The sequence below is a fragment of the Barbatula barbatula genome (assembly GCF_947034865.1).
Source record: "Barbatula barbatula genome assembly, chromosome: 22".
NCBI classification, from domain to species: domain Eukaryota; kingdom Metazoa; phylum Chordata; class Actinopteri; order Cypriniformes; family Nemacheilidae; genus Barbatula; species Barbatula barbatula.
Window position 1 is genome coordinate 12,967,913 of NC_136785.1, and position 23,662 is coordinate 12,991,574.

Sequence of the window (23,662 nt, forward strand, 5' to 3'; positions counted from 1 at the left end):
AACAGCAAAGATGCATGTGTCAAAAATACATGAAGATGTTCATTTAAATACTTGTGTGGATTGAATGAAAAGCAGTGACTGCAGTGAATGATGCAGTAATTAGTATCATATCATACGTTATTTCATAAAGACAAGAGGGAGGCTGTATCCAATGGATTTCACATTAGCCAAGTCTATAAACGGGACTAATCAGCGTTCACTCTCTGGGTAAGAATGGCATCATTAACCGGTCGCCGCTCTCACCAAGAAGCCCCACCAGGCGTCCTCTCCACCTCTCAGAAACACCACTCCATCTCATGTGACTGTGTCTCTCAGACCTCTTTTTTTCAACTCATTCCCTCCTGTTTACCTTGTCCAGAAAAGAGGCGTTGAAGAGTGTGCCATAGCAACCCTGAGTGCCTCCCGCCGGGCAGCGTATGCGCAGGCTAATCAGCGATCCGGAGACCGCCGTTGTTTAGAGTGCAAACACATGCCCTGGAGGAGCAGCTTTAGCTGGTATGAAATGTAGCAGCAAGATGTCATTGTGTCACAACTCACAGAGAAAAAAAGAAAATGCCTTGGGAAGGATCATCTTAAATTCTGTGGCTTGTGAAGTTTTGTAGACTGTGAACGAATAGTATAAAGACACAAAAGCCCAGATCAATGTTTCTTCTAATGAAGAGACGTCTTGGTGGTTTCAGTGTCACAGTCTTCCAGTGCTCCAACACCATGGTTCCTATTAAGCTTAATTTTAGCTGCAGTTAGTTACTTTTTATGTTAAAAATAAACACGTGAGCATGGACATCACAGTCAAAACTGTCGTATCATAACTCTGTATCACAACAATAAGCTAGTAATAATAATTTTTACATAATTGATGCGCATGATTTCACAGGAGATTTTGTCTTCATCTGAGTAACCTGCAATTTTAGGATTCAAACAGAGATGGAGATAGAAAGACAAAATGAACAGACTGCATATTTAATTTCCTTTATGTGAAATATAAATTATTAATGAAAGTCATATCCACATATCTGCATATCCACGTTTTCCAAGTTTGCTGTAAACACAGCAGCCCTGTGTCAAAACATGTATCACGATTCATTTAAGATCTCAACCGACTTGAATCGTCACATATTACACTACTAAATACTTAAATGTCAATTTTGGACAGCATATTATGTATATTACCAACTGTTACGGAATCAGCAGTTAATTATGAATTGTAAAAGAAATGCGAAATGTACGACAGGAGATTGTGTCCTTAAAATTAAAATGTTATGATAACTTATTTAAACCGTAAGCCCTTGTCAGATATTGTGTGCACATGAAATCTGGTGTTTTCTGAGGTTCTCGGCTGCGTCTCTACTGGTTGACAATCACTGTGGATAAGTTGGTGGGCTCTAATGGAAAGGTACTAATGAGTTTCAGAGCGGACACTTATTGATATTCTACAGTGCTTGCACAACAGTGTCTGCAGACTTGATAAAGCAGCACGAGGCTGAGGCCGCAGGCTAAACGCCTAAGCAACAGTGCAGTCAGGCTGCTACACAAGCCGCTATAAAAACAGTGTTTTCCAGAGCGCCTTAAACTTGTGTACACCACATCCAAACCGGACTCCACTAAACCAGCAGTTTTAGCCCACCTGCCCTTTTTCTGCTGCCTATAGAACTGATACTACTGCCTGTCCTCTTCAAATTAAAGTTGCTTGATGTAATAGGATGGTCCTGTAATGTTATAGAAGAATGTCATACCCTGATAGCACACATACATCTTGGAGACGTCTATTTGACGTCTGCATTTACATTTATTCATTTGGCAGACGCTTTTATCCAAAGCGACTTACAAGTAGTGTTATACAGTGGCACATTACTGCAGAGCAATCCGGGGACATCATTTAGACATCTAGAATGTTTTTATAACAGCTGTTTCTAATACGTTTAGCAGATTTTTACCAGATCTTTAGCAGACATCTTACAGAAGTACCTGTGAAATTTTGGTATGATGCTAATTTACCCTGATAGCACACATACATCTGGGAGACGTCCATTTGACGCTTTTGTTAACATCTGCAAGATGTATTTTTGTTTATTATTTGCTCACCTGCAATACGTTTTCGGGTCTTCTGCTGTAAGGTTTAAGACAGGGCTATTCAATTACAAATTCAGTTGGGCCAGATTTTCAAACCGAGAAAGGTTAGTTGGGCCACTCATAGCAGCGGCGAAGCAGCTCGTAATGACACATTTTAAAACCAACACAAACAAATTTATTGAAAAACATGTAAGGTTTATTCATTGTTTCTCTTTTAACTTTGGTCAGTTTGCACAGCAAAAGGTGCATAGAAAACAATAAAAGAGCTAACTGAACAGAATCTGAGGTAGCTCCTACTTTTTCCACTTACAAAAGAAAAGAAACTGACCTAGGCACCTCTTGCCTAGGCCTACCTAGGCTACATATCTGACCTGTCTGATCACAAAGTGCATAAAACAAAATAGTGCACAGTAGGCAATTCGCAATAACATTAAGTTTCCTTTTGAAATAAAATAAACATCTTGCTCATATTTGACCCATGCAGGAACATCTCAAAGTGCATAAAAATAAAAAGTGCACAGTATTCACAACTATAACTAACTACACAAAGTGTAGGCTACTACTGCACATTGAGGGAACATATTTTAAATCACCACCATGTGTGATTATGCATGCCTTTTGTTCCCACATTATATTGATGTAGGTAGGCTACATTTACCCTGCTGACTTTTTGTTTTGAACGAGAGCAGTGACTTTAGGCTCGTAAGTTGTCAATGCAATCCGAAGACATTGGTGGAGAGTACGGTCAGTCAGGGCGCAACGAGAGTTGCTTTTTATGGAGTTCATGTGTGAAAAACTTGATTCACATGTGTATGTTGATACAAACATACTGAGCATGACGATCGCTACTTTCTTAATGTTAGGGAACTGATGTACGTTGACATTAGTCCAAAACATTACAGGCCCGTTAGTGCAAAGCTCCTGTGCCATGGTTACAGATGACTGCATGTCAACAAGTTCGAGTGTGAATTTCCCCTCGTCAATGGAAGGGACCACTTTCTTTGCTCTGGCGGATAAGTCCCCTTCTATTGCAACAGTGAACGGGTCTCTGGCAAAAACGGCCACCTCTGTGGGCAGAACAAGTGCATCCAATCGACCAGCAAAGTTCTTTTTCAGGCTCGCAATGAAATCTGTCATCACATCCGTGATTTGTGCGGGGGATGAGATGCATTTGCGGAGTGTCGGAAAATGCAGCATTCGGCCTGTGCTCAAATCAGTTGCGAAAAGGTCCAGTTTAACTTGGAATGCGCGCATCTGTCCCACAAGGTCGATGACAGTTTTGTCTCTGCCTTGTAGTCCCAAATTGAGATCATTCAGGTGTTTGAATATGTCGCTCAGAAAGCAAGCATCAGCCATGAAGTTGTCGTCCAGTATGCGACTCAAGTGCGTTTCTGCCTTTTTTTGCTTGCTGCTGCGGAGGAAAGTTATGATCTCCTCTCTGAGACCACAGAAACGCTCCAGTGCTTTGCCTTTGGACAGCCACCTCACGTCATTATGCAAAAGCAGGTCTTGGTGCTCAGCAGACATTTCTGACAGCAGCATGCGGAATAAGCGGTGTTGGAGGCTTGATGTGGAGCGAATAAAATTAATTGTAGCCATCACGCTGTCCATTGTCGTTTTGAGCGCCCCACTTAGTTTTGCGCACAACACCGCCTGATGCACAATGCAGTGTAAGGAGATCAACTGAGGTGCTACAGCGGACCAACGTGCTGCCAAACCATTCACTTTCCCTGTCATGGAGGGAGCCCCATCTGTCACAAGCATGCACACACGCTTCATATCCAGACCATTGTCTTTAAAAAAAGCAGAAATTTTCCCAAAGACTATATCGCCAGTTGTGTGTCCTTCTAACGGCAGTAGGGTGAGCAGCTCCTCTCGGAAGCATTTGCCGTCAAAAAAACGGACATATATGCACAACTGAGCAGTATCAGTTTTGTCTGTGGACTCATCTACTGCTATAGACATAGTGTCAGCTTTCCTCAGGTCTCCTAACATCGTTTCATACACATCTGCAGCAAGAATTTCAACTCTCCGACTGTTGGAAGTATCTGACAGGGGTACGTTTTTTATAGCAGATGCCACGCTCGTTTTAATTTTATCGTCATTTATCACCTCATCCACGATGGCCAGCAGTCCTTCACGGTTTCAGAGTCTGTGAATGGCCTTTTCTTTTTTGCCAATATCCAGGAAACACGAAGGGATGCTGCGGTAGCTCTCTCTTGGGCTGTAAATGACCGTACCATGGTAACACTGCTCCGGTTGTAAGATGCAATCAAACTCTGCACTTTTGCAGCCCTCTCTTGAGATCCCTCAGGAAAATTGCTGCGGAAAGTCTGGTGTTTCTCAATGTGGTGCCGCCGCAGATTGTAATCTTTAAGTACTGCAACGCACTCATTACAAATTAAACACATCGGTTTGGCATTTGGATGTGGCGGTAAAATAAACAAGTATTTGTCAGTCCAGGCAGGGTTAAACTGACGGTTTTCATTGTCAATTTTACGTTTCAGTGTTGAGAAAGACATATTGATAGTAATGTAGGCTACTACCGGCACAGCACGCTCTGCATTGTTTACATGTTGGTAGTTTTGGCGGGACGCAAAATTACCAATCCCACTATGGCCACGCCAAGACCCGCCCTACGAAGCAGCTCGATTGGTTGGGGTTAGGCATTTCACATGGACACCTGGCCAATAGTAGTGTGTGAATGCTATTGAAGGGCGGGTCTTGGCGTGGCCATAGTGGGGGGAAAAATATCGCTGACGGGACCCTATTTTCCCTTTTAAACTTTCTATTGCGGGACCACGGGCTGGGCCACTCTGAGGTTGCTTCTGGGCCGCATGTGGCCCGCGGGCCGCCAAATGAATAGCCCTGGTTTAAGAGATTATGATTTAGGTCGCTTTAAGACCTTCTCTGCTCTTCTTTACCCGCCTGCTCCCCACCTGTATAGGACTTAGCAGTCAGTTCATTGTAACGCCGCCTCCTGAACATGCACAAACTCCCGGAGCCTGCTTGCTCCCCTCTTCCTCTCCTGTCTGAAGCTGTCGTTTCCATGGTCATTGATTCTACTCACCTGACTACCTGCCCTCTTAATCATCTACACTCATCCTCCTGGATCTATCTGCCGCTTTCGACACTGTCAACCACCACATCCTCATGTCGACCCTCAAGACAATGGGTATCTAGTCTTACCTCTCGGATCGGTCATTCAGAGTATCCTGGAGAGGTGAGGTCTCAGAGTCCCAGCATCTTTGTACAGGGGTACCCCAGGGCTCATTTCTTCAACCACTGCTCTTCTCCATATACACAATGTCCCTAGGTTCTGTCATTCGGAAATATGTATTTTCCTATCACTGCTTTGCGAATGACAAAAAGCTCCACCTGTCATTTCAGCCTTATGACCACACGGTTTGTGCATGCATCTCTGCATGCCTGAATGACATTTCACTTTGGATGAAAGACCATCACATGCAGCTGAACCTTGCGAAAACTGAACTGCTCTTGATTCTGGCCAACACTAAGACTCAGCACAACCTTTCCATCCAACTACATTCATCAACCAAAACGCCTCCCAAAGTGGCCAGAAACCTGGGAATGGTAATTGATGATCATCTGAACTTCACAGATCAGGTTGCCAACACCACCTGGTCCTGTAGATTAATCCTTTATAATATTAGGAGAATAAGACCTTTCCTGTCTGAGCATGCTACGCAAGTTCTTGCCCAGGCTCTTGTCCTGTGCAGACAGGACTATTGCAATCAAGGGGCTTTTATTGTAATTTCAACAATATACAGTGCACTGCACAGTGCACAGCCTGGTGGGGCTTCTTCCGTCAACATCTGACCCATTAGTATAATCTTCTACTTCTTTTCTATTTTCCTATCACCCCCTCCAAAAAAAGGATATTCTTACCTTTATATATCTTGGTAGGCTAGCTAAGACCACTATTACTGTACCTATGCATTGTTGTTCTATTGTGGCACATATTGCTTCTATTGTTTTCTCCTACTTTGTATGTCGCTTTGGATAAAAGCATCTGCTAAATTACCAAAATTAAAATGGCTCTGTCTAAGACGTTAAGCAGATGTTTTACAAAGCAGAGGTTTTCAAGATCTTTAGCAGACATCTTACAGACCTACCTATCCTATCTGGGAATCTTGCCTTAAGCGGGTAATCAGATTTATGCATAGAACCATAGGACCATTTCAAGAACTTAATGAAGCAAAAAAATCTTCTTGATAAGATTATTTGCTTCAAAGAACCTACGAAGAACCTTTATTGTTTTAAATTGCCCTGATTTTGGCCACCAAAATTATTTAAATCATTTAGAAAGGAAAACGTATGCGTTCTGTAAAAGTGGAATCCCATTTCAAGTCTCATGGATCTTGTCACACGCTTTGAGACCTTGAGACTGATATTTAATCAATCACTTATGTCTTGGATGGCTGCCAGTTTCTGTGATTTCTCATGATGGCTCCGACATGAAATTTCACACAGAGAATCCTGTTTTGTCATTTTCATCATAGCTTCACGCTGTAATGCTCAATTTATGGTTTCGACACACGCGGCACACAATAGGCGTCTGTCTCTGCAGAGACAATAGCAACTCGTGTGCCATTCTTTCTAATGTCCCTCAAGCTTTTCTCTCAATTTCCAGATGGAGATGAAGCATAATGAAAAGTTTAATGAGAATCTTCACTACCATTTGACTTTTTGACACTCTACAGCTCCACATCAGCTGTAGATTCCAATTTAATTGTTCTCCGCTGACGTTTATGGAAGCAAATGGTGCTCGCTATTCATTTGTAACAGCAGCCCACCGTATATTACACCTTACCTTGTTTTAAATAGCGCTCTTATTTTGTGCGCTACAATTGCAGTATGTTTGCACTTCAATAAACACGTCCCCCTGGTAGCGTTTCATTGTAATTTTTATATTGCGTCATCTGCCAGTGGGCACATAGTTACAAACAAACTGAAACTTACATTTTTTCAGCTTTGATTGACAAACATTTAGGAGGTTTCCCCAGTTCCTTTTGGCGTATCTAATTGTTTGCAACAGAACTCCAGGGCCTGTGGAACATTATGATTTCATAGCACGACTGATATATCTTTTTTCAAGTGTTTTATTAAGGTTTAGATTTGTGTCGTCACCAGGGCCCTAGTAGCCAGACATTGTGGTCCACAGTGAAGTCTGTTCTTGCCAAGATTCACCTGTTTATATAGACAATAGGTTACATTTTAAAAAGGTATATAAATCACAAAGAATGATCAAACTGAAGATTAAACTGAAAATATTATTGCAAATAAATGGCAGATGAACACATTTAGATCAAGATTCTAAGTACAGAGACATAGCAACAGCGTTTTGAGGTTTTTTTATATAAATATATTTTTCTTAATTGATCATTTAAGTTCAAATTAGTTTTAGTTAATGTTAGCATTTTTGTTAGGTGACTTAACCATTTTATTATTTTTTATTTTATGATGCATTTATTTATTTAGCAAATATTTTATTTGATTTCAATAAAGAAGAAGTTTGAAGAGTTTTAGTAAACTATATATCATTTTCCAATACGAACATCACTGGTGAAGAAGCAGGTCTTATATTAAATTTTATGTGTGAAAAAATAATAAACTAAAACAGGAAGTGCTTCTGGACCATTGTTGTTTACATTTAGCAAAACTGTCTAGAATAACCTTGGTTCGTAACAGGAAGAAAGTCATACTTTGATGTTTTGTGCATCCCAGGTTTTGTTACTATAGTAAAGCGTTTAGAATAGTCCGAATATAGTTTCAACAGATACTTCGATGGGCTGATACAAAATATATGTTTGGGACTATATCAGCACTCTTGTCTGTTAACTAAATATAAAGTAAATGGAATGTATACTAATAAATAAAATGTATGGATTCGTACACAAGGACACACCACGTTTAATGAGAACATGTTTCGATTTAAGTGCCGTGCAGTATAGGCTTATGAATCTCATTGTGGTTTCAGGGGAGAACAATTCCAGGGGGAATGTTTATCCTGCTTCCCTTTAAAAGCTCCCATCTATTACCAGGATGCGTCTTTTTAACCTCTGACCCTCAAGCACATTGGCATTCACCCCAGAACTGAGAGCTTATTTCGAACTCCACTGCAATGCTTTACACAATAAAGAGCTTTATATCCTAAGTGTGTCTGTCCTTGAATGTCCCAACAACATTATCAAATGCAATTCAACACCTATGTTCAAACACCACTCTTGTGGCTCACGTCATCCTAATGCGTTGTAAAGACCAATGTTTTTTCTATCTGTTACCAATACGGAGGTTATCTTTAATTTATCTTGGAGCTCTCCTATGGGAAGAGCTTACAGTGTTCCATGAAAAATCTAAATGCGGATGTCTGATGGTTTCCACGCTCATGGAACATTTGTTACATTAATGGTGTGTGTGGACAACATCCGCTATCAAAAAGCACCTGGCATACAGTATGTAAGAGAGTCCACCGGTACTGTGGCTCTAACTGGTTGCTTTGGCATCTGCCAAATGCATAAATGTAAAAGTCTTGTTGCATCTTCGGATGCATCACTGATCTGAAGGTACCTTTCCTCTTTCTGGTTTCAGGCGTTACAACTGTACTGACAATGACAACACTGAGTATAAGTGCCAGGAACTCACTTCCAAAAGTTGCCTACGCCACAGCCATGGACTGGTTTATGGCCGTATGTTACGCCTTTGTCTTCTCTGCCCTCATTGAGTTTGCAACGGTCAACTACTTCACCAAGCGAAGCTGGGCCTGGGATGGTCAGAAAGAGGCCCAGGAGCAGAGGGTAAGTAGCATTTAGTGCCAGATAATGAGTAAATGAATAAATGAATAAAAAGATAAAGTGTGTAATTCAAGTGAAATTAATGCTTGTTTTGAAAAAATCTCCATTGTTCTATTGTTTGTGCTGTCGCCTGCTCGGGATTCGGCACTCTTGTTTGCATCAAGACCAAATCCTGATCCAGGCCGCTGTTAGATATTACAGCTCTTCAGTAAAGGACATGTTCGCACAAGCGCATTCAAACTAGATTGAATGCAACAGAATGGAGCAAAACGCATAACTGCTTTAAAGGTGAACTGCTAACTTGACACGACAGCTTTAAAACGCAGCTCTCGGCATCTTGCAAAAAACAGAGGTGCAGAATAGAAAATAATACAAATTCACTGCCTAATAAAATGGTTGTTATTTCTAAGAGCATAATTTTCCTCCTGTGAATTTGCCTAAAGTGAGATTGCGGGGGACTGCAGACTTTCAGAATCCGAAAAAGCTCAAGTTTTAGAGTACTTTCAGTTACGTGATCAATCACGGTTTAATATTCCAGCTAGTTTTACAGCATACATCACAACGAGAGATAAACATTCAGCCATAAATCCCAAACAAAAGCGGCCTTTCTTGTTAGCAAGCTCGTCACCATTGTAATTTTCATTGAGGTTGTTCAATAAGTTGGAGGCTGCCAGCAATCTTTCTCTCTCCAGCGTCATTGCTTACTCTTGATTATTGCCAGCTTCTTTCCTGGCCCTGATAACCTCAGAAAAATGAAGTGCTTAGAGCTAATGGATGAGAATCGCAGTAGAGAAAGCTGAATGAGGCGCTGTATCGCTTGCAGGATGAGGAGATATTGTACCTGCGAACCGGTAATATAGATTCCCGTTTCATCCCGCTGTAGTAACCCATGTGTAAGTGTCGAGAAGCACTTAACTTACTCATTAACTGTTCAATAGAACAGAAACTTTGTGTGCCTGCAGGAAGTTTGGTGAGCAGCTGCTGTGTCTCTCAAAAGACGAGAGAGAACAGTACAATACTGATAACAAGGCTAGACTTGGACTTTGAAGTCAAAGCTGACAGGAAAAACGTAGCATTTAAATGTTGTTTTAATATAGCAATGAAGTGGAACTTTTTCAAACTTATTGAAATTCAGTGAAAAATCTTCCTCACTCAGTTCTAAATCCAGTTATGTGAAATGTTCCATCACAAAGTCGATATTTCATTTTTTAAAGGAACATTTTCACACCAATGAAAATTCTCTCATAATTTACTCACTCGAACACCAACTGTGCCGAGACACATACGGGTTGAGGGATCTACTGTAAATGCAGTAATCCACATAACTGGAAAAATCAGGACAGGTAGATGGCATACACAGGCGAGATGGAAGGCAATGGTCAGGGCAGTCAGCAGACATTCACAGAAAACAAAGAACAATCCAGGGCCACAACACGGTAATCCAACAAGGATAAAATGCTCAGAAATGCAGTTGAAAACAATCAAGACTTAGCAATGAGTGACTAAAATGACTATAGTAATATAAGCAGAGGTGCGACAGATAACAAGACACAGGTGAATGCAATACTGAATAATGAGTCCAAAGGCTTATGGGAATTGTAGTGCACTGGAAGTCCGGGTGATGTGGAGGGTGCCCTCTTGTGACTTGAAAGGGCACTACAGATGGTGATTGTGACATGTATATTAATGTATATTGTATTAACAATGACGTCTTGTTATCTTAAATGAAATCCAGCATTAAAGTAATAGAAATGACTCTGGGGGGTTAATAAATGTCTTTTGAAGCAAATAATTCGGTTTTAGCAATATTGACATTAAAACACGCACATTTTAATGCTAAAATTCAATATGGAGCCTTTCCGATAGCTTCAAATCTCATCTGGTTCTTGCATGTCTCATAACCAGTTGTCATATAATATACTGTCATGAGACCCACAAGTAGGCACATCATGACCATGCTGCCCCCCTCACTGGACCCGCTGCAGTTCACGTATCGCCCAAAATGCTCCACCGACGACGGCATCTTTACCACACTGCATCTGGCCCTAAGTCATCTGGACAATAAAAGCACTTACGTCGGAATGCTGTTCATAGATTTCAGTTCAGCATTTAACACCATTATCCCTCAGCACCTGATTGGGAAGTTGAACCAGTTGGGTCTGAACACCTCCCCTGTAACTGGATCCTGGACTTCCTGACCGAGAGACTTCAGTCAGTCCGGATCGGAAACAACACCTCCAGCACCACCACACTGAGCACTGGAGCCCCACAGGTCTGCATGCTCAGTCCACTTCTGTTCACACTGCTGACTCATGACTGTGCAGCAACGCACGGCTCGAAACACATCATCAAGTTCGCCAATGACACAACCATGGTGGATCTCATTGGTAGAAACAACGAGTGAGCATACAGAGAGGATGTGCAGAGGCTTAACGGACTGGTCTAGTGTCAACAACCTGTCTCTGAATGTTCACAAAACTAAAGAGATGCTTCTTGTCTTCAGGAAGACAAAAAGTGATCACTCTCCACTATACATCAACGGCTCCTCAGTGGAGATCGTAAAGAGCACCAAATTCCTTGGTGTCCACCTGGCTGCGAACCTCACCTGGTCCCTCAACACTAGCTCCAACAGCATCTCTTCTTCCTACTAAGGTTCAGAAAAGACTACCTCCCTCCCCCATCCTGACCACGTTCTACAGAGGGACATCCTGAGTAGCTGCATCACTACCCTACAACGGACAGTAAGGACAGCTAAGAAGATCATGGACATACACACCACACGCTGCATCCGTAAAGCTAACAGCATCGTAGCTGAACCCACTCACCCCTCTCAGGCACTTTTCATCCTTCTGCTTTCTGGAAAAAGGTACCGCACCATTCGTGCCCTCACCTCCAGACTGTGCAACAGCTTCTTTCCTCAAGCCATTCGACTCCTGAATAAAACGACTCAGGACTAACACATTTACACTGTAACACCCTGTTTGCACTTTTGCACCCATAACTGCGCTAGTTCCTCATTGAACTCATTGAACATGTACAGCAGTATGATTACATGGACAATGCTTCACTAATTATTTGCACTAAATGTCTGTTTTACATGTGATCTTTATGTAGTCTGTGTGTTTATAGTTTACCTTGGTCCTGGGGGAACGTTGTTTCGTTTCATTGTGTACTGCACTGTATATTGTTGAAATTACAATAAAAGCCACTTGAACAACTAAAGACATGTAACGTTTTCAATGTATCAATAATGGAATTTAGCATTTTTTGATGAACTATTCCTTTGAAGGGATACTCCACCCAAAAGTGAAAATCCTGTCATGATTTACTCACGTCAAAGATGCAGGGTGATCAGGACGCAAATTTTTGCCCAGAAAGGAATTAGCATGACAGAAAGAGAGACGACGTCTGTTTTTCAGAAAAAGTTATATTTATTTAAAAAAAGTGGTTCTTTTTCCTTATTGTGTTACAGGCCTGTGTGGTCTCTGTTAAGCTGGTAATAATTGGTTACATGCGATAAGCTTCAGCAAGCTCCTCTAATGACAGGCCCCGGGCCTCTTGTGCCGGTGGTCCGCCCGAAACAGAACTATGGGAAGAGACAGTTTGAAATTGCTGGACCTTTGCGATAGAGGAAAATTGAATGGCTATTTATAGCCAAAAAGAGAATGATAGAAAGCAGAAGAAAGCACACAGATGAAAGATAAATTGAAAACAGGCTCACTGGGGTCTATGGCTAAAAAGAAAGCCGAAAACTGATTTGCTATAGTTAGAAAGAAAGGGCAGCGCAAGCGATGAAGGAACTAGATGAGACAAGCAGGAAGAAAAAGAATATGTTTCCAGGAAAGAGCAAAGAGAAGGATGAAAAGAACAAGAAATGGGTTGGTATCAAATGTTGGCCCCGTAATGAGAAACCGAACCGGCTTTCGCTTCACGGGAAGGGTTGATGAGGTCGCATGGTTTTCGCTGAGCAATAGGGTGTGATCGGAGCGAGGTGACTTGTTCCTTTTCTTGGTGTGTGAGAGCTTTGTAACTACAAATGTTACTAAACATAACTTGACACTAACTGGAGGCCGCTTACTACACTCATAGCAGACTGTATTTTCCCAGCACTGGTTTGAGTCTGACACTGATGACCCCAGTGCTCTATGGAGTTCACTCGTCTTTAAGGCATAGAATGACATTACAGATTGGGTTCAATGTGATTTACCCTAGGAACTAGCCGTGCTAGTCTTTTAAAGTATAGCTAACATTGTTCCTCACATTGATCAGATAGTATTCAACGGATTGACTCAACTTCAACCATACCAAAGCAAAGTTACCCGCAATATACTGTGCCCCACATAAAATTATAGGAACCCAAAAATTATTTTGACCCTCATCTCGTTCAAAACCTTTATAACTTACAGTACTTTCTGTGGACCACAAAAGAAGAAACTTTGAGAAATGTGTCTGTGGATTTGTGTTCATAAAACGGAAGTCGATGCTGTTTGGTTACCAACGTCCTTCAAAATATATTTTTTGTGTTCTGCGGAAGAAAGAAAGTAATTCTTAAATTTGAATTGACATGAGGTTGAGTAAATAATAAAATAATTTTCATCCCTTAATGAATGGCGGTGTATTAAAATATTAAACCAAAAATTTTACTAGCCGGTTAGAATAAACCATCAGATTACTAGTATATAGATATATAGATTCATATTAAATAGATTAAAAGTACAAATATTTAATTAAATACACATTATTGTTATAGCTTAACTCTCTGCCTGGACATATACAGTTAAAGCTAGTTCCCATAAATTATGCCATCAGCCATCAGAAGAGTGCCATTGTTTCCATTTGTTGTTTAAATTTGGAGTGGTAGAGGGATTTGGATGCATTGTGACATGGGAAATGCTAATTTCGATTGTTGCATCTATGCTAATGCTTACCCAAATACACACTGAAAATAGGTTAAGCGTGTGTGTGAGACAGCAGAAGGGGACTAAATGGAATAGCCGTGCAGAAGAGACAGCGGATACCTAGATGAAAGACTTAAAGCATGTTTAATTCATTCTGCCTGACAAACAGTATGTTACACAGAGCCCCATAATAAGGAAACGATACATTGTTATCCCAGTCGCCCACTGAAGCTGTCTTAGCATATAGTTGAGCCTGTGCTTTGGCACATTTTTTAATTTAATATGCAGGCTGAATGCATGACTGTAAAATTAATGGGTGCCACCCAAAGGAAAGAAAAATTGCAAAGGACTTTTTTTTTTTAGCACGAACTGGAACGATTAAGCAACGAGAATTGTTTGGCGCGATGGTGAAAAAGCTCTCATTGTCTCAAAAAGTGTTCTGGTAAAAAATCATAATTTAAATATGAACTAAGATATACAGTATGTCTTATTGTCACGGTTCCGTCCGTCCCATGTGACTCCGTTGACCCACGCTCCCACACCTGTCCCGGGTTTGTAGTCATCGCACCTGCCGTCATGAGCCTCGTCATTGTCTTGCGTACTGTTTATGTTGTTTTGCTTGCTGTGCGCCTACATGTTGGGGGGGTTATACATGTGTTTATTCCTGTGGTTTCTTTTGGACTTTTATTACATTTATTATTTAGTAAAGTCCTCCCTCGATGTGGTTTCTAGCTGTTCTGTGACGCTGACAGATTTTCAATAAACAACATCCCAACTTTACTTTATTGCTCAAATGTTGCTCTTTTAGAATTCATGACATTTGAGTTCTCAGTTGCATTTCATTGAAGTATCAACTTGGCTTGAGATGTTTTTCCTAAAATTGCTTAGAAGAAATACAAATATAAACAAATGAGAGTATAGAGCTGTAAAGTCAATGTTTTTGTAACATTGTTGGGATCTCTTCTAAAACGTATGGAGTCATTTGTAAGACCCTGTCTACACATCTTTTTCTCTCGGTTTTGGCCTTTCGTCCACACAGAGATGGCATTTGCGTCAACGACTTTTTTAAACGCACTCGAAGGTTGACACATGTACTGTGGATGAGAAAAACTGAGGAAGTTTTTCGTCATGTGATGCAGTTGTTTTGCTCAGTTTGTGCATACTTCAGATTGCATTTAAGGAGACTGAATATATTGAATTACTATTTTGTTTGGCCGCGGAGTGCAAGGATAGTTTCACTTTAGCTTTCGCAGCTATATAGTCTTGTGTTGCCCGCAGAAACATCACTACCGCATTGCCCGTCCATTAAGAAAATTCTTTGCCTTGCTCCACATTGCCACGACAAAAAGGCAGAAAGCAAATAAGACAGAAATGACTCAGGCTTACATTTTACTCATGCGCGCAGTACATTGATGTTAGCGTTTTTTTGTGGTTCAGTGTGGATTTGCAGCGTTTGGAAAACGCTAGTGTTTTAAAATGAAAACGTATTAATGTGGGAAGATTTCTGTATTTTCAGCCCATCTCAATAGTTTGTTATTTGTCATCCAAAGAATTGAAGAAACATAGTTGATACTCTATTACAGACACGTGTGCTGTTATCAAATTATACAGATTTTATTAGCAATCCATCAAGATTTGAAATCAGCACATTGCAATCTGTTTTACAGTGATCTGCCTATCAAAATCACCAATATGGCTGTCAAAGCTGTCAGGAAAAATGAAATGCTATAAACCGGTATCAAAGATAAAGTATGTGTGTAGCCCGGCTCAGTGTCATAAAGTATCATTTCTTTCTTAGATGTTTGGCCTCCTCAAGGTTAAGGCAGGGTTGAAAACCCCTGATGGTACGTTCTTCACTTAATTAAAATTGACCGGAGCATATTACAGTGGTAATATATGAAAATGTGATATTTGCCCAGTGACCGCTTATGGGTTTTGTCATTAGATTTACACGCCTACAGATATCTTCAGCATTATATTCAGCTCCTATTACCAGTGGTCTTGTAGATGGTGTCTCCACATGAGAAATTTAACAAATGCACATGGAAGTAGGGGATATTACTTTGCACAGCAGGAATGCAGTGTCTGCCTGCGTTAATCTGAGCATGGCCTCAGGAAAAGCCAGAGATGCTGTCAGGACGTGAAGGAAAACACACAACATTTTGGCTATTTGATGAAGCGAAGAGGGACATTAAAGGATTGCTAATATAACACCAACCAGTTATTTTTCTGCATTCACTTATTGTATTGGACCGTATCCATTTTTTATTAGGGGAGTGTATTGTAAAATCTGGCCTGGTACACAATAGGAAGCAGGTTCAATTGGAATCATCTCCATCTTGCCCTGAGCAAGCCACTAATCCAAGATCGCCCCGGGGAAACTGAACCACTAACTGAATATGGGATCATTGTGTATCACAAAAAGACTGAATGGTTTGCTTAACAAATAAAAAACAAAGTCAACTATATTTCATTTTAGATAAACACATCTTGTGCCATATATATAAAAAGTAATTTAATTTCTATTTAAGATTTCACTATTTGTTGGTTCGCGTTTCAGTAAAATTTCATTTTTTTCTGTGAACTATTGACAAAATTTCTGCCAAATGCAGAATAAAAATGTATTTTTGCATTTATTTGGAAATAAGCCTATTTTTTACTACTTGAATTCTTTCACATTGCTGTTGGAAATTTTAAATTCAATACACATTGTTCTGGAATTGCCACAAAACTTGATTAAAGATGATTAAATGCAAACTGTAGGGATCCATTGCTTTTCTGTGGTTGTAAAAGCTATATGTCAATTATCTTACAGCTAAAATGGGTGATGCTAGTGCTGGAGATATTCATTATACTGTATAACACAACCTCACTGCTTACAGAAATATACTTATAATGTTTTGCTCTAAACATGCCCTTAAACAGAACACTAGCTTTACATACAACAATGTGGTCAAAACTATCCCTTTTCATACGCATCCATGTAAACACTAAAAACAATGTTTTATGTATGCCAGGAAGTAGATTGAAATGTGAATTACATCACCATTCTAACTTGTATGTTTTCAAGGAGACGGTTTCAAAAGTTTGCATTTTCTGTCCCCAAAACGTTATTGTTTTGTAAATGACAGTGTTGTGAAAATGCAACTTTTGTCTTCATTTATAGTTCCCATAGTTCATTTGCTTTAAAGTGTTGTTAACCAAACAATTATAATTCTGTCATCATTGTTATTGTTTGTTGTTGTTGTTCTGTTGACCTCAAAAGAAGATATTTTGAAGAATGTAGGACTTTTGACTACCATTGTAATTTTTCCGACTACGGTAGTCAATGTTTGTTTACAAGCATTTGTCCAAATATCTTTCTCTGTGTTCTACCGAACAAAGAAATGCATACAGGTCTGGAACATCTAGTTATTCACGACAGAATTGTCATATTTGGGTGACCTGACCCTTTAACTGCCCCCTCTTCACTTGCATTGGTTTTGTGTCCATAGAAGTGAACGTGGGGCAGTGCCGTTCGGTTACCTACTTTCTTCAAAACATCATCTTTTGTGTTCTTTGGAAGCAAGAAAGTCATACAGGTTTGAATTGACAAGAAGGTGAAAAAATGATGAAAGATTTTTCATTTTATGGTGAACCGTCCCTTTAACTGTAATTGTTCAGATCTATTTTTTTACATCCAAGCTTTCTTTGCATCTACATTTCACGAGTTCGTCTCGCAGATAATAAGTGGGAGAGGGCTCAGAGCTTGGTAGTTCCTCGGAGCGCCCACCCCTTGTGTGTGCCCGGACTCAGGTCTTACTGCGGTAAAAATAGGCTGATGGTGAGGAGTTGGGGGGGAGGATGGATGCTGCGGAAATGTAGAGAGAATGAGGGTAAGGCGTCTTGTCTATCTGTAGGTTTTTTTTCCCGGGCTAAAAGAAAATTGGTAAGATTGGTTATAGAAAGCAGGCCGGGTTAGTTATCTGCATGTGCTCCTAAAAAACTTTGCTAATAAAACGTAATTTTCTGTTTTGTGCATTACATTGGGCATTATATACTTTTAATTCGATTTTTATTAGGATTTTTACAATAGAAAGAAACAATCTCAGCACTTATATTCATAATTCTCTCTCTCTACTTTTGTCTCTCTGTTGATTCTCCCAAAACAAAAGCACTTGTATTGCAGCATTTGCAGTGTGGAACACGTACTAATTCTCATCAAAGTATGTTCTCGGTGTACTCTGAGAGCTTATCTTGCCAACACACAATGCAAATGAGACCTAAGCCAAAAGTGAGTGTGTATCAGTGCGGCTTGTGTACCAGGGATCCTCTCCTAATGCTGACATAAGCCAAGACTGTGATTTAGAGACTCAGGTGCTGATGTAGCAGCAGGGATCGATGGCGTGTGATTGTGGAAGCAGCGTGCTCCAGTCCTCACTGTGAGATCGCTCGCACAGATATCGGCATTAGAAAACAGAGCCAATGGTTCTGGCATCTCCCACTGCAGAATGCTGAGCTGAGCGGTTTCTCTCCAGTCTCCCATTTGTGTCGGTGTCAAGCGTTTCTTGACTCTTATTGGAGGTCCACTGGGGCCACAACACATTGTTTTTTACATTTATTGTTTTTTGTTCTTCCGTGGACGTAGCGCTTTGTGTTGCATGTTCTGGAAGGACTGACAATGTGTTACAAAGAGGAATATCTGGACTTTGGTCACAATGGATAATTTAATGCGTTTTTTAAAGTTACGGTTTTCTGTGAGATCACGTCGCATAACGCGATTGTTCTTATAACGGTCAAACAAGCTGCTCTTGTAACTTTGTCAAATCACTCATGTCCTCTATAGCTAATCTCTGCATACTAAATCTCTTTGCCACATTGGATTTAGCGTCTGTTATCCACTGCGCTTTACCGTTTCATTTCTGAACTGATCAGAGGCTTAAATAGGCATTTTAACTGTATGGACGCAGTTACCGTGCCATGGAGGACGATTTTGGCATTTCAAATACTCGACCATCAGATTCTCCTGCCGCTTTAATGGCTACAAAATCCTTTATTGTGTCCAAAGTGTGTGACTAAATGACACATTTGGAGATCCTTTTTGAGTCGTACTCATGAGAAACCGTGAAACCAGCCTTTGAAGCTGATATTTTGCCTATTCACACCAGGCTATTTTATAGATTAAAGGAATAGCTCTGCAAAAGTGGAAATTCTGTTATCATGTATTCATCCTGATGTCAATCCAACCCCATATGACGTGATTTGTTTGTGCTCACACGGTTCTCTTCCACACAATGAAAGTGGATGGAGACTTCAGACCGCACCATGAAAGTACAGTCCATATACAACTAGCATCCTTATGTGTGGCTTTAGAAAAGTACTTTCACTTAATACAGATTTTTTATTTGGGTTATCTTTAACCTTTTAAAGGGCATCATATAAACTTAAACCTTTCATACTGCACATAGAGGTCAATACAGTCAATACCCATACAATAAGCTATTTTATGTATATGCATAGGTTTTGATCAGAGTTACAATAGTTTTGTTTTTAGTTTTGTTTAGTTTTATCAATATTTTAAATAAGCTTATAATTTTAGATTTTACTTTTTCATGTTAATTTGGGTGACATGGTTAGCCATTTTGTTTTATGTTTTTGTTATTTTATTATTTCCTTTAAAATAATCGTATGTTGCTATATAAGATTAATACTTTTTTATTGTAGTTTTATTTTAGTTTTTGTTTATTATTATAATTTAAGTACTTTAAATTAACTATTTCAGTTTATTTCTTAGGCAACATTTAAATTTTAAGTTTTTCCAATCATTTTTAGGGCAATATTTTATTTGATTTCAATAAAAATAAATTAATTTAAATAATCACTTAATAGAAATAACCTTTGTTCTTGATGGCATACAGTAGTTGCACATCTTAAACACTCTAGTGCGTCATCCTATAAGCTGTTGTATTTCGAAAATATGTGCAAGTGTTGAAAATATGTGTTTAAAAAAGTTCAAATCTTGTTTTTTCATGCATTAAAAGCAACAAGAATGCATGATGACAAAATCCGGACTGAGGCTTTAATACATATGCATTAAAAGGGTTAATGATTGGAAAATACCTTCTTTTCATGAAAGACAGAAAATAAGCATAAATATATATTTTTGTAAACTATTTCTTTAAAAACACTGTAGATTCTTTGAGCCAATTAAAAGCAGCACAAAATATAATACTAGGCATCCATGGTTAGACGAGAAAGTCCATCAGTTTGTTTCTCCTGTAGGTCTGCTTTATAAAGGCTTTGTTTGTTTACTGGCATATCACATTTCCTGCCCTGCAATCCATACAAATGTCTTCTCTGGTCGTGACACAAAAATTGAAGCTTGGTTAGATAATCTCAGAGACGTGGGAGCACCGACTACCCAGACCACCACAGAGTGTGTGTGTGTAACTGTATGATATGTTCCAGGGCTTCTTTAGCGTATTGTCATATTTCAGCAAAAACAGCTTCCGTGATTTACAATGGACACGCATTCATTTAGCTCTCTCAAGCTGTCAGCTTAGAGTCGTGCCTTCTGTCTGAATCGCCCCCGCTTTGAAATATCATCACACGCGAAATAACAAAAAAAATTATTCACTTTTGGGAATTGACTAAGAATTAAACGTACCCGCTGATAGCGTCACCGGACCCTCAGGAGCTTTATGCGACCGTGCAGCGTGGTTCCACCCCAGAGGCCCAGGCCCAACTGAAGGCTCCATGAATCATGTGACACTCTAAAAGCGTGAACTTCAAACTCTCTCTCTCTCTCAACGGCTCTGAGAAAACTGAATCAGATCTTTGAAATGCAGAAAGTGTGCTGGACTACACCTCCCATCTGGATATATGCCCGGTTACAATACTGTTCTTCATTATTTAATCATCCTTTAATGAATTCTTACTGCCAAAATCAATAGGACATGTACACAAATGTCTCTTTTAAACCAAATTTCATTCAGCACCTGCCCTCTGTATAAGCTCTTTGGCTTCTTGGGCTTAATACTTTAATATTTTCAGATGCATGTCTAACTATATTGTAACTATATCGTGTAAAAATTTCATTTTGTTTTTATGATTAAATATTGGATTATGCAGCAGACATTCACACAGTTAAAGGGATACTTCACCCAAAATGAAAATGATCATTTTTTCACCCTCATTTTTTCATGCCATTCTAAACCTGTATGAGTTTCATTCTTCTGGAGAACACAAAAGAAGATATTTTGAAGGACGTTGGTAACCAAACATTGGCCCCCGTTGACTTCCATTGTATGCACACAAAACCACTGAGACATTTCTTCATTTTGTGTCACAATAGAAGACGTAAAACAGGTTTTGAACAATATAGGGTGAATAAATTATGACTGAATTTTTATTTTGGGGTGAACAATCCTTTAAAAATGTTTGTTATATGAGCCTTCTTTATGCCATAGCCGAAATATTGATGTTTACAAATTGATAAAGCTAATATGTGGACTATGGACATGGCAGGACTATGTCAGCGCTGATAGTTTTTGCCTAAACTGGATTACAGGTGCTTACAGAAGAAGAATTACTCAAGGTTTTGTCCTTAAATTAGCCTACGGTGTGGACATATACAGGCCGTGTTTAGCCGAATGGAAAAGCATGTCAAGACGCATGTCAACTTTTGACCTGTACTCTTGTTATAAGCCTCCGTGATGGCTTTGGGATTCTTCGCACTTGATTTATGTACAGACCATGGGGGAGATTGCTGTTATTTTCCACTTACATTTACCTACACAAAATCTCAGGCCTTTTATCTGGAATTTGAGGATGCCCAGGGTTTCTATAGCCTTGGCCAATGAATCACAGCAGTTGTCAAAAGCGAACTGTAAAAGTACTTTTATCGGCCTGCAGTCATAACAGTATCCAGATCTTTGCCTGATTGGAGAACTGTATGAGCGCGTTGTGATTTTAGCTTGAATGTATTGCCACACAGTATATAAATGCTCAGTAAAGCAATAGCAAACACGCAAAGCCTCCGGCGCGGGGCAGGGATAATAGCATAACGCAAGCAAGTTAAACCATCGCAACTAAACCATTGTGTATGCTACAATTTGGCGAAATCAGTAATATACATGTTTATATCTTGCCGCAGATTTATTCCCAAAATGTCACTTTAAATAAGTTATCAGCAGAATGAATAAAACGTTGAATTTCCCTGTCAGATCAGATGCTATCGTGAATAAATTGTTTCTTCTGCTGCAGTAACGCGAATCCCTCTCCAATCAAATATAAAGTAGATAAATTGTACAAACATTACCAGAAATTGTTTAATTTGTTGTATTTTGTGCAGCAAGGGGAAAATAGAACGAGCTATTAGTTAGACAAACAATGTTGAACTTTTGCACGAGAGAGCTCACGCTGCACTTTCCCTTTTCTCATCATCATCCTCATTTTTTCCACAGAGACGAGAGTCTTCATCCTTCTCCAAAAAGACCAACAACACTTTCAACATCGTGGGAACCACCTACAGCATGGGCGTGGCCAAAGACCCCGGACTGACCACCGTCGCCAAGAGCGCCACGTCCACTCCGTCCCAGCCGGTCCGAGAGGTGCGGTTGCCCAAAATGGATGGCGAGTACGTGCCGGAGGGAGTGAGTAAGTCGTACAATCGCGTCAGCAAAGTGGACAAGATCTCTCGTATCATCTTTCCCGTCCTCTTCTTCATATTCAACCTGGGGTACTGGGCCACTTACGTCAACAGAACGCCGACCATCAATCGATCCAGCCCTCAAAAATGAACGCAGCTACCAAATTGCAAAAAACTGCCAGTCCAGTCTGGCGACATGAGGCTACTGCTTTCAAAACACACTTTACTGTTTTTTTTACAATTCATAGGTTTGTGTGCAGATACACAGTCCTGGTTTAATGTTTTTTTAATTGGATTTCCACTGTCGTTTCCTGTGTTGCATGAGTTCAAGTATGATTACGGTTTTAGTACCGGTCTTGTACGGATGATCATTGCATACCCACTGTTTCTCACTGTGTATTACCTGGAGGACAACTCCAGTCGCTATTGGCTGTCTCCGTCCCTGCGAGCACCTTCAGCCTCTCAGCAGCCAGTAGCAATGTCTGTAAGCGTCATTAATAACCGTCCTTTCCCAGCACACCGCAAAGCAAAATCATCTAGAATCATGTTGTCCCGGCTCTCTCTCTCTCTCTGTGCATTTACCTGTGCAGTGACTCTTATTGTTTAAACAGCCTGAGCAGGCTGCGAGATAAAGAAACTGTGCCTTTTTAATCTCTCGCCCGCAGAGATGAATAGTTTGGCACATGCTGACATTGTCTTCGAGCGTACGCCTACCTAATGAAAAACGTCAGCGTTGAATGAACTCTCACAGGTCGGTATTAAACTCGGTGTTCTGCTGCATGCGAGTTGATTTAATGCTGACGGCTAACGGTGAGGCGCTGGGCCGGACGCAATGTTTTGATCATGGCCGACTGGATGGGAGAAAGTGTTCGGTTTCAATTATTTCACCGTAGGCGGCTGTAAAGTATTTCAGTTGTGAGGAATTTCGAGGCCTGACTTTAGAACCGGGCCAGTGCCACACATGGAGGTTCATGCATCGAATTCCATTACCTCATGCTGAAGTGTTGCTGGCTTTGATCCGCATACCGATTTCTTCATTTCGTTATCGAACAATCCAGTATTCATCTTTGGAAATGCACTATTTTTATTGCTATTAGTATTTTAATTGTATAATGTCATTACTTTTGCAATAGTAAGCCACCATCGTTGTTTTACCGCCGTATGTCGATGTTTTGCGAGTTGTGTTCTTATTGTTTTTTTAATGTGTTAATCTGAGAACATACTCAGTACAGATGTGTACATATTTATGT

General features: G+C 40.1%; 1 protein-coding gene across 1 annotated transcript in view; it reads left to right on the top strand.

Annotated features, from left to right (window-relative positions):
- The window catches only part of gabra3 (gamma-aminobutyric acid type A receptor subunit alpha3), a gene marked incomplete at both ends in the record, with an annotated part of 104,824 nt that extends 82,261 nt beyond the window's left edge, over positions 1-22,563 (top strand). Inside the window, 2 exons of the mRNA XM_079487484.1 lie at positions 8,683-8,888; positions 22,228-22,563. Of these exons, the coding sequence (XP_079343610.1) occupies positions 8,683-8,888; positions 22,228-22,563 (542 nt within the window). The remainder of the gene's footprint in view (positions 1-8,682; positions 8,889-22,227) is intronic.
- Between the last annotated feature and the right edge of the window lie 1,099 nt (positions 22,564-23,662).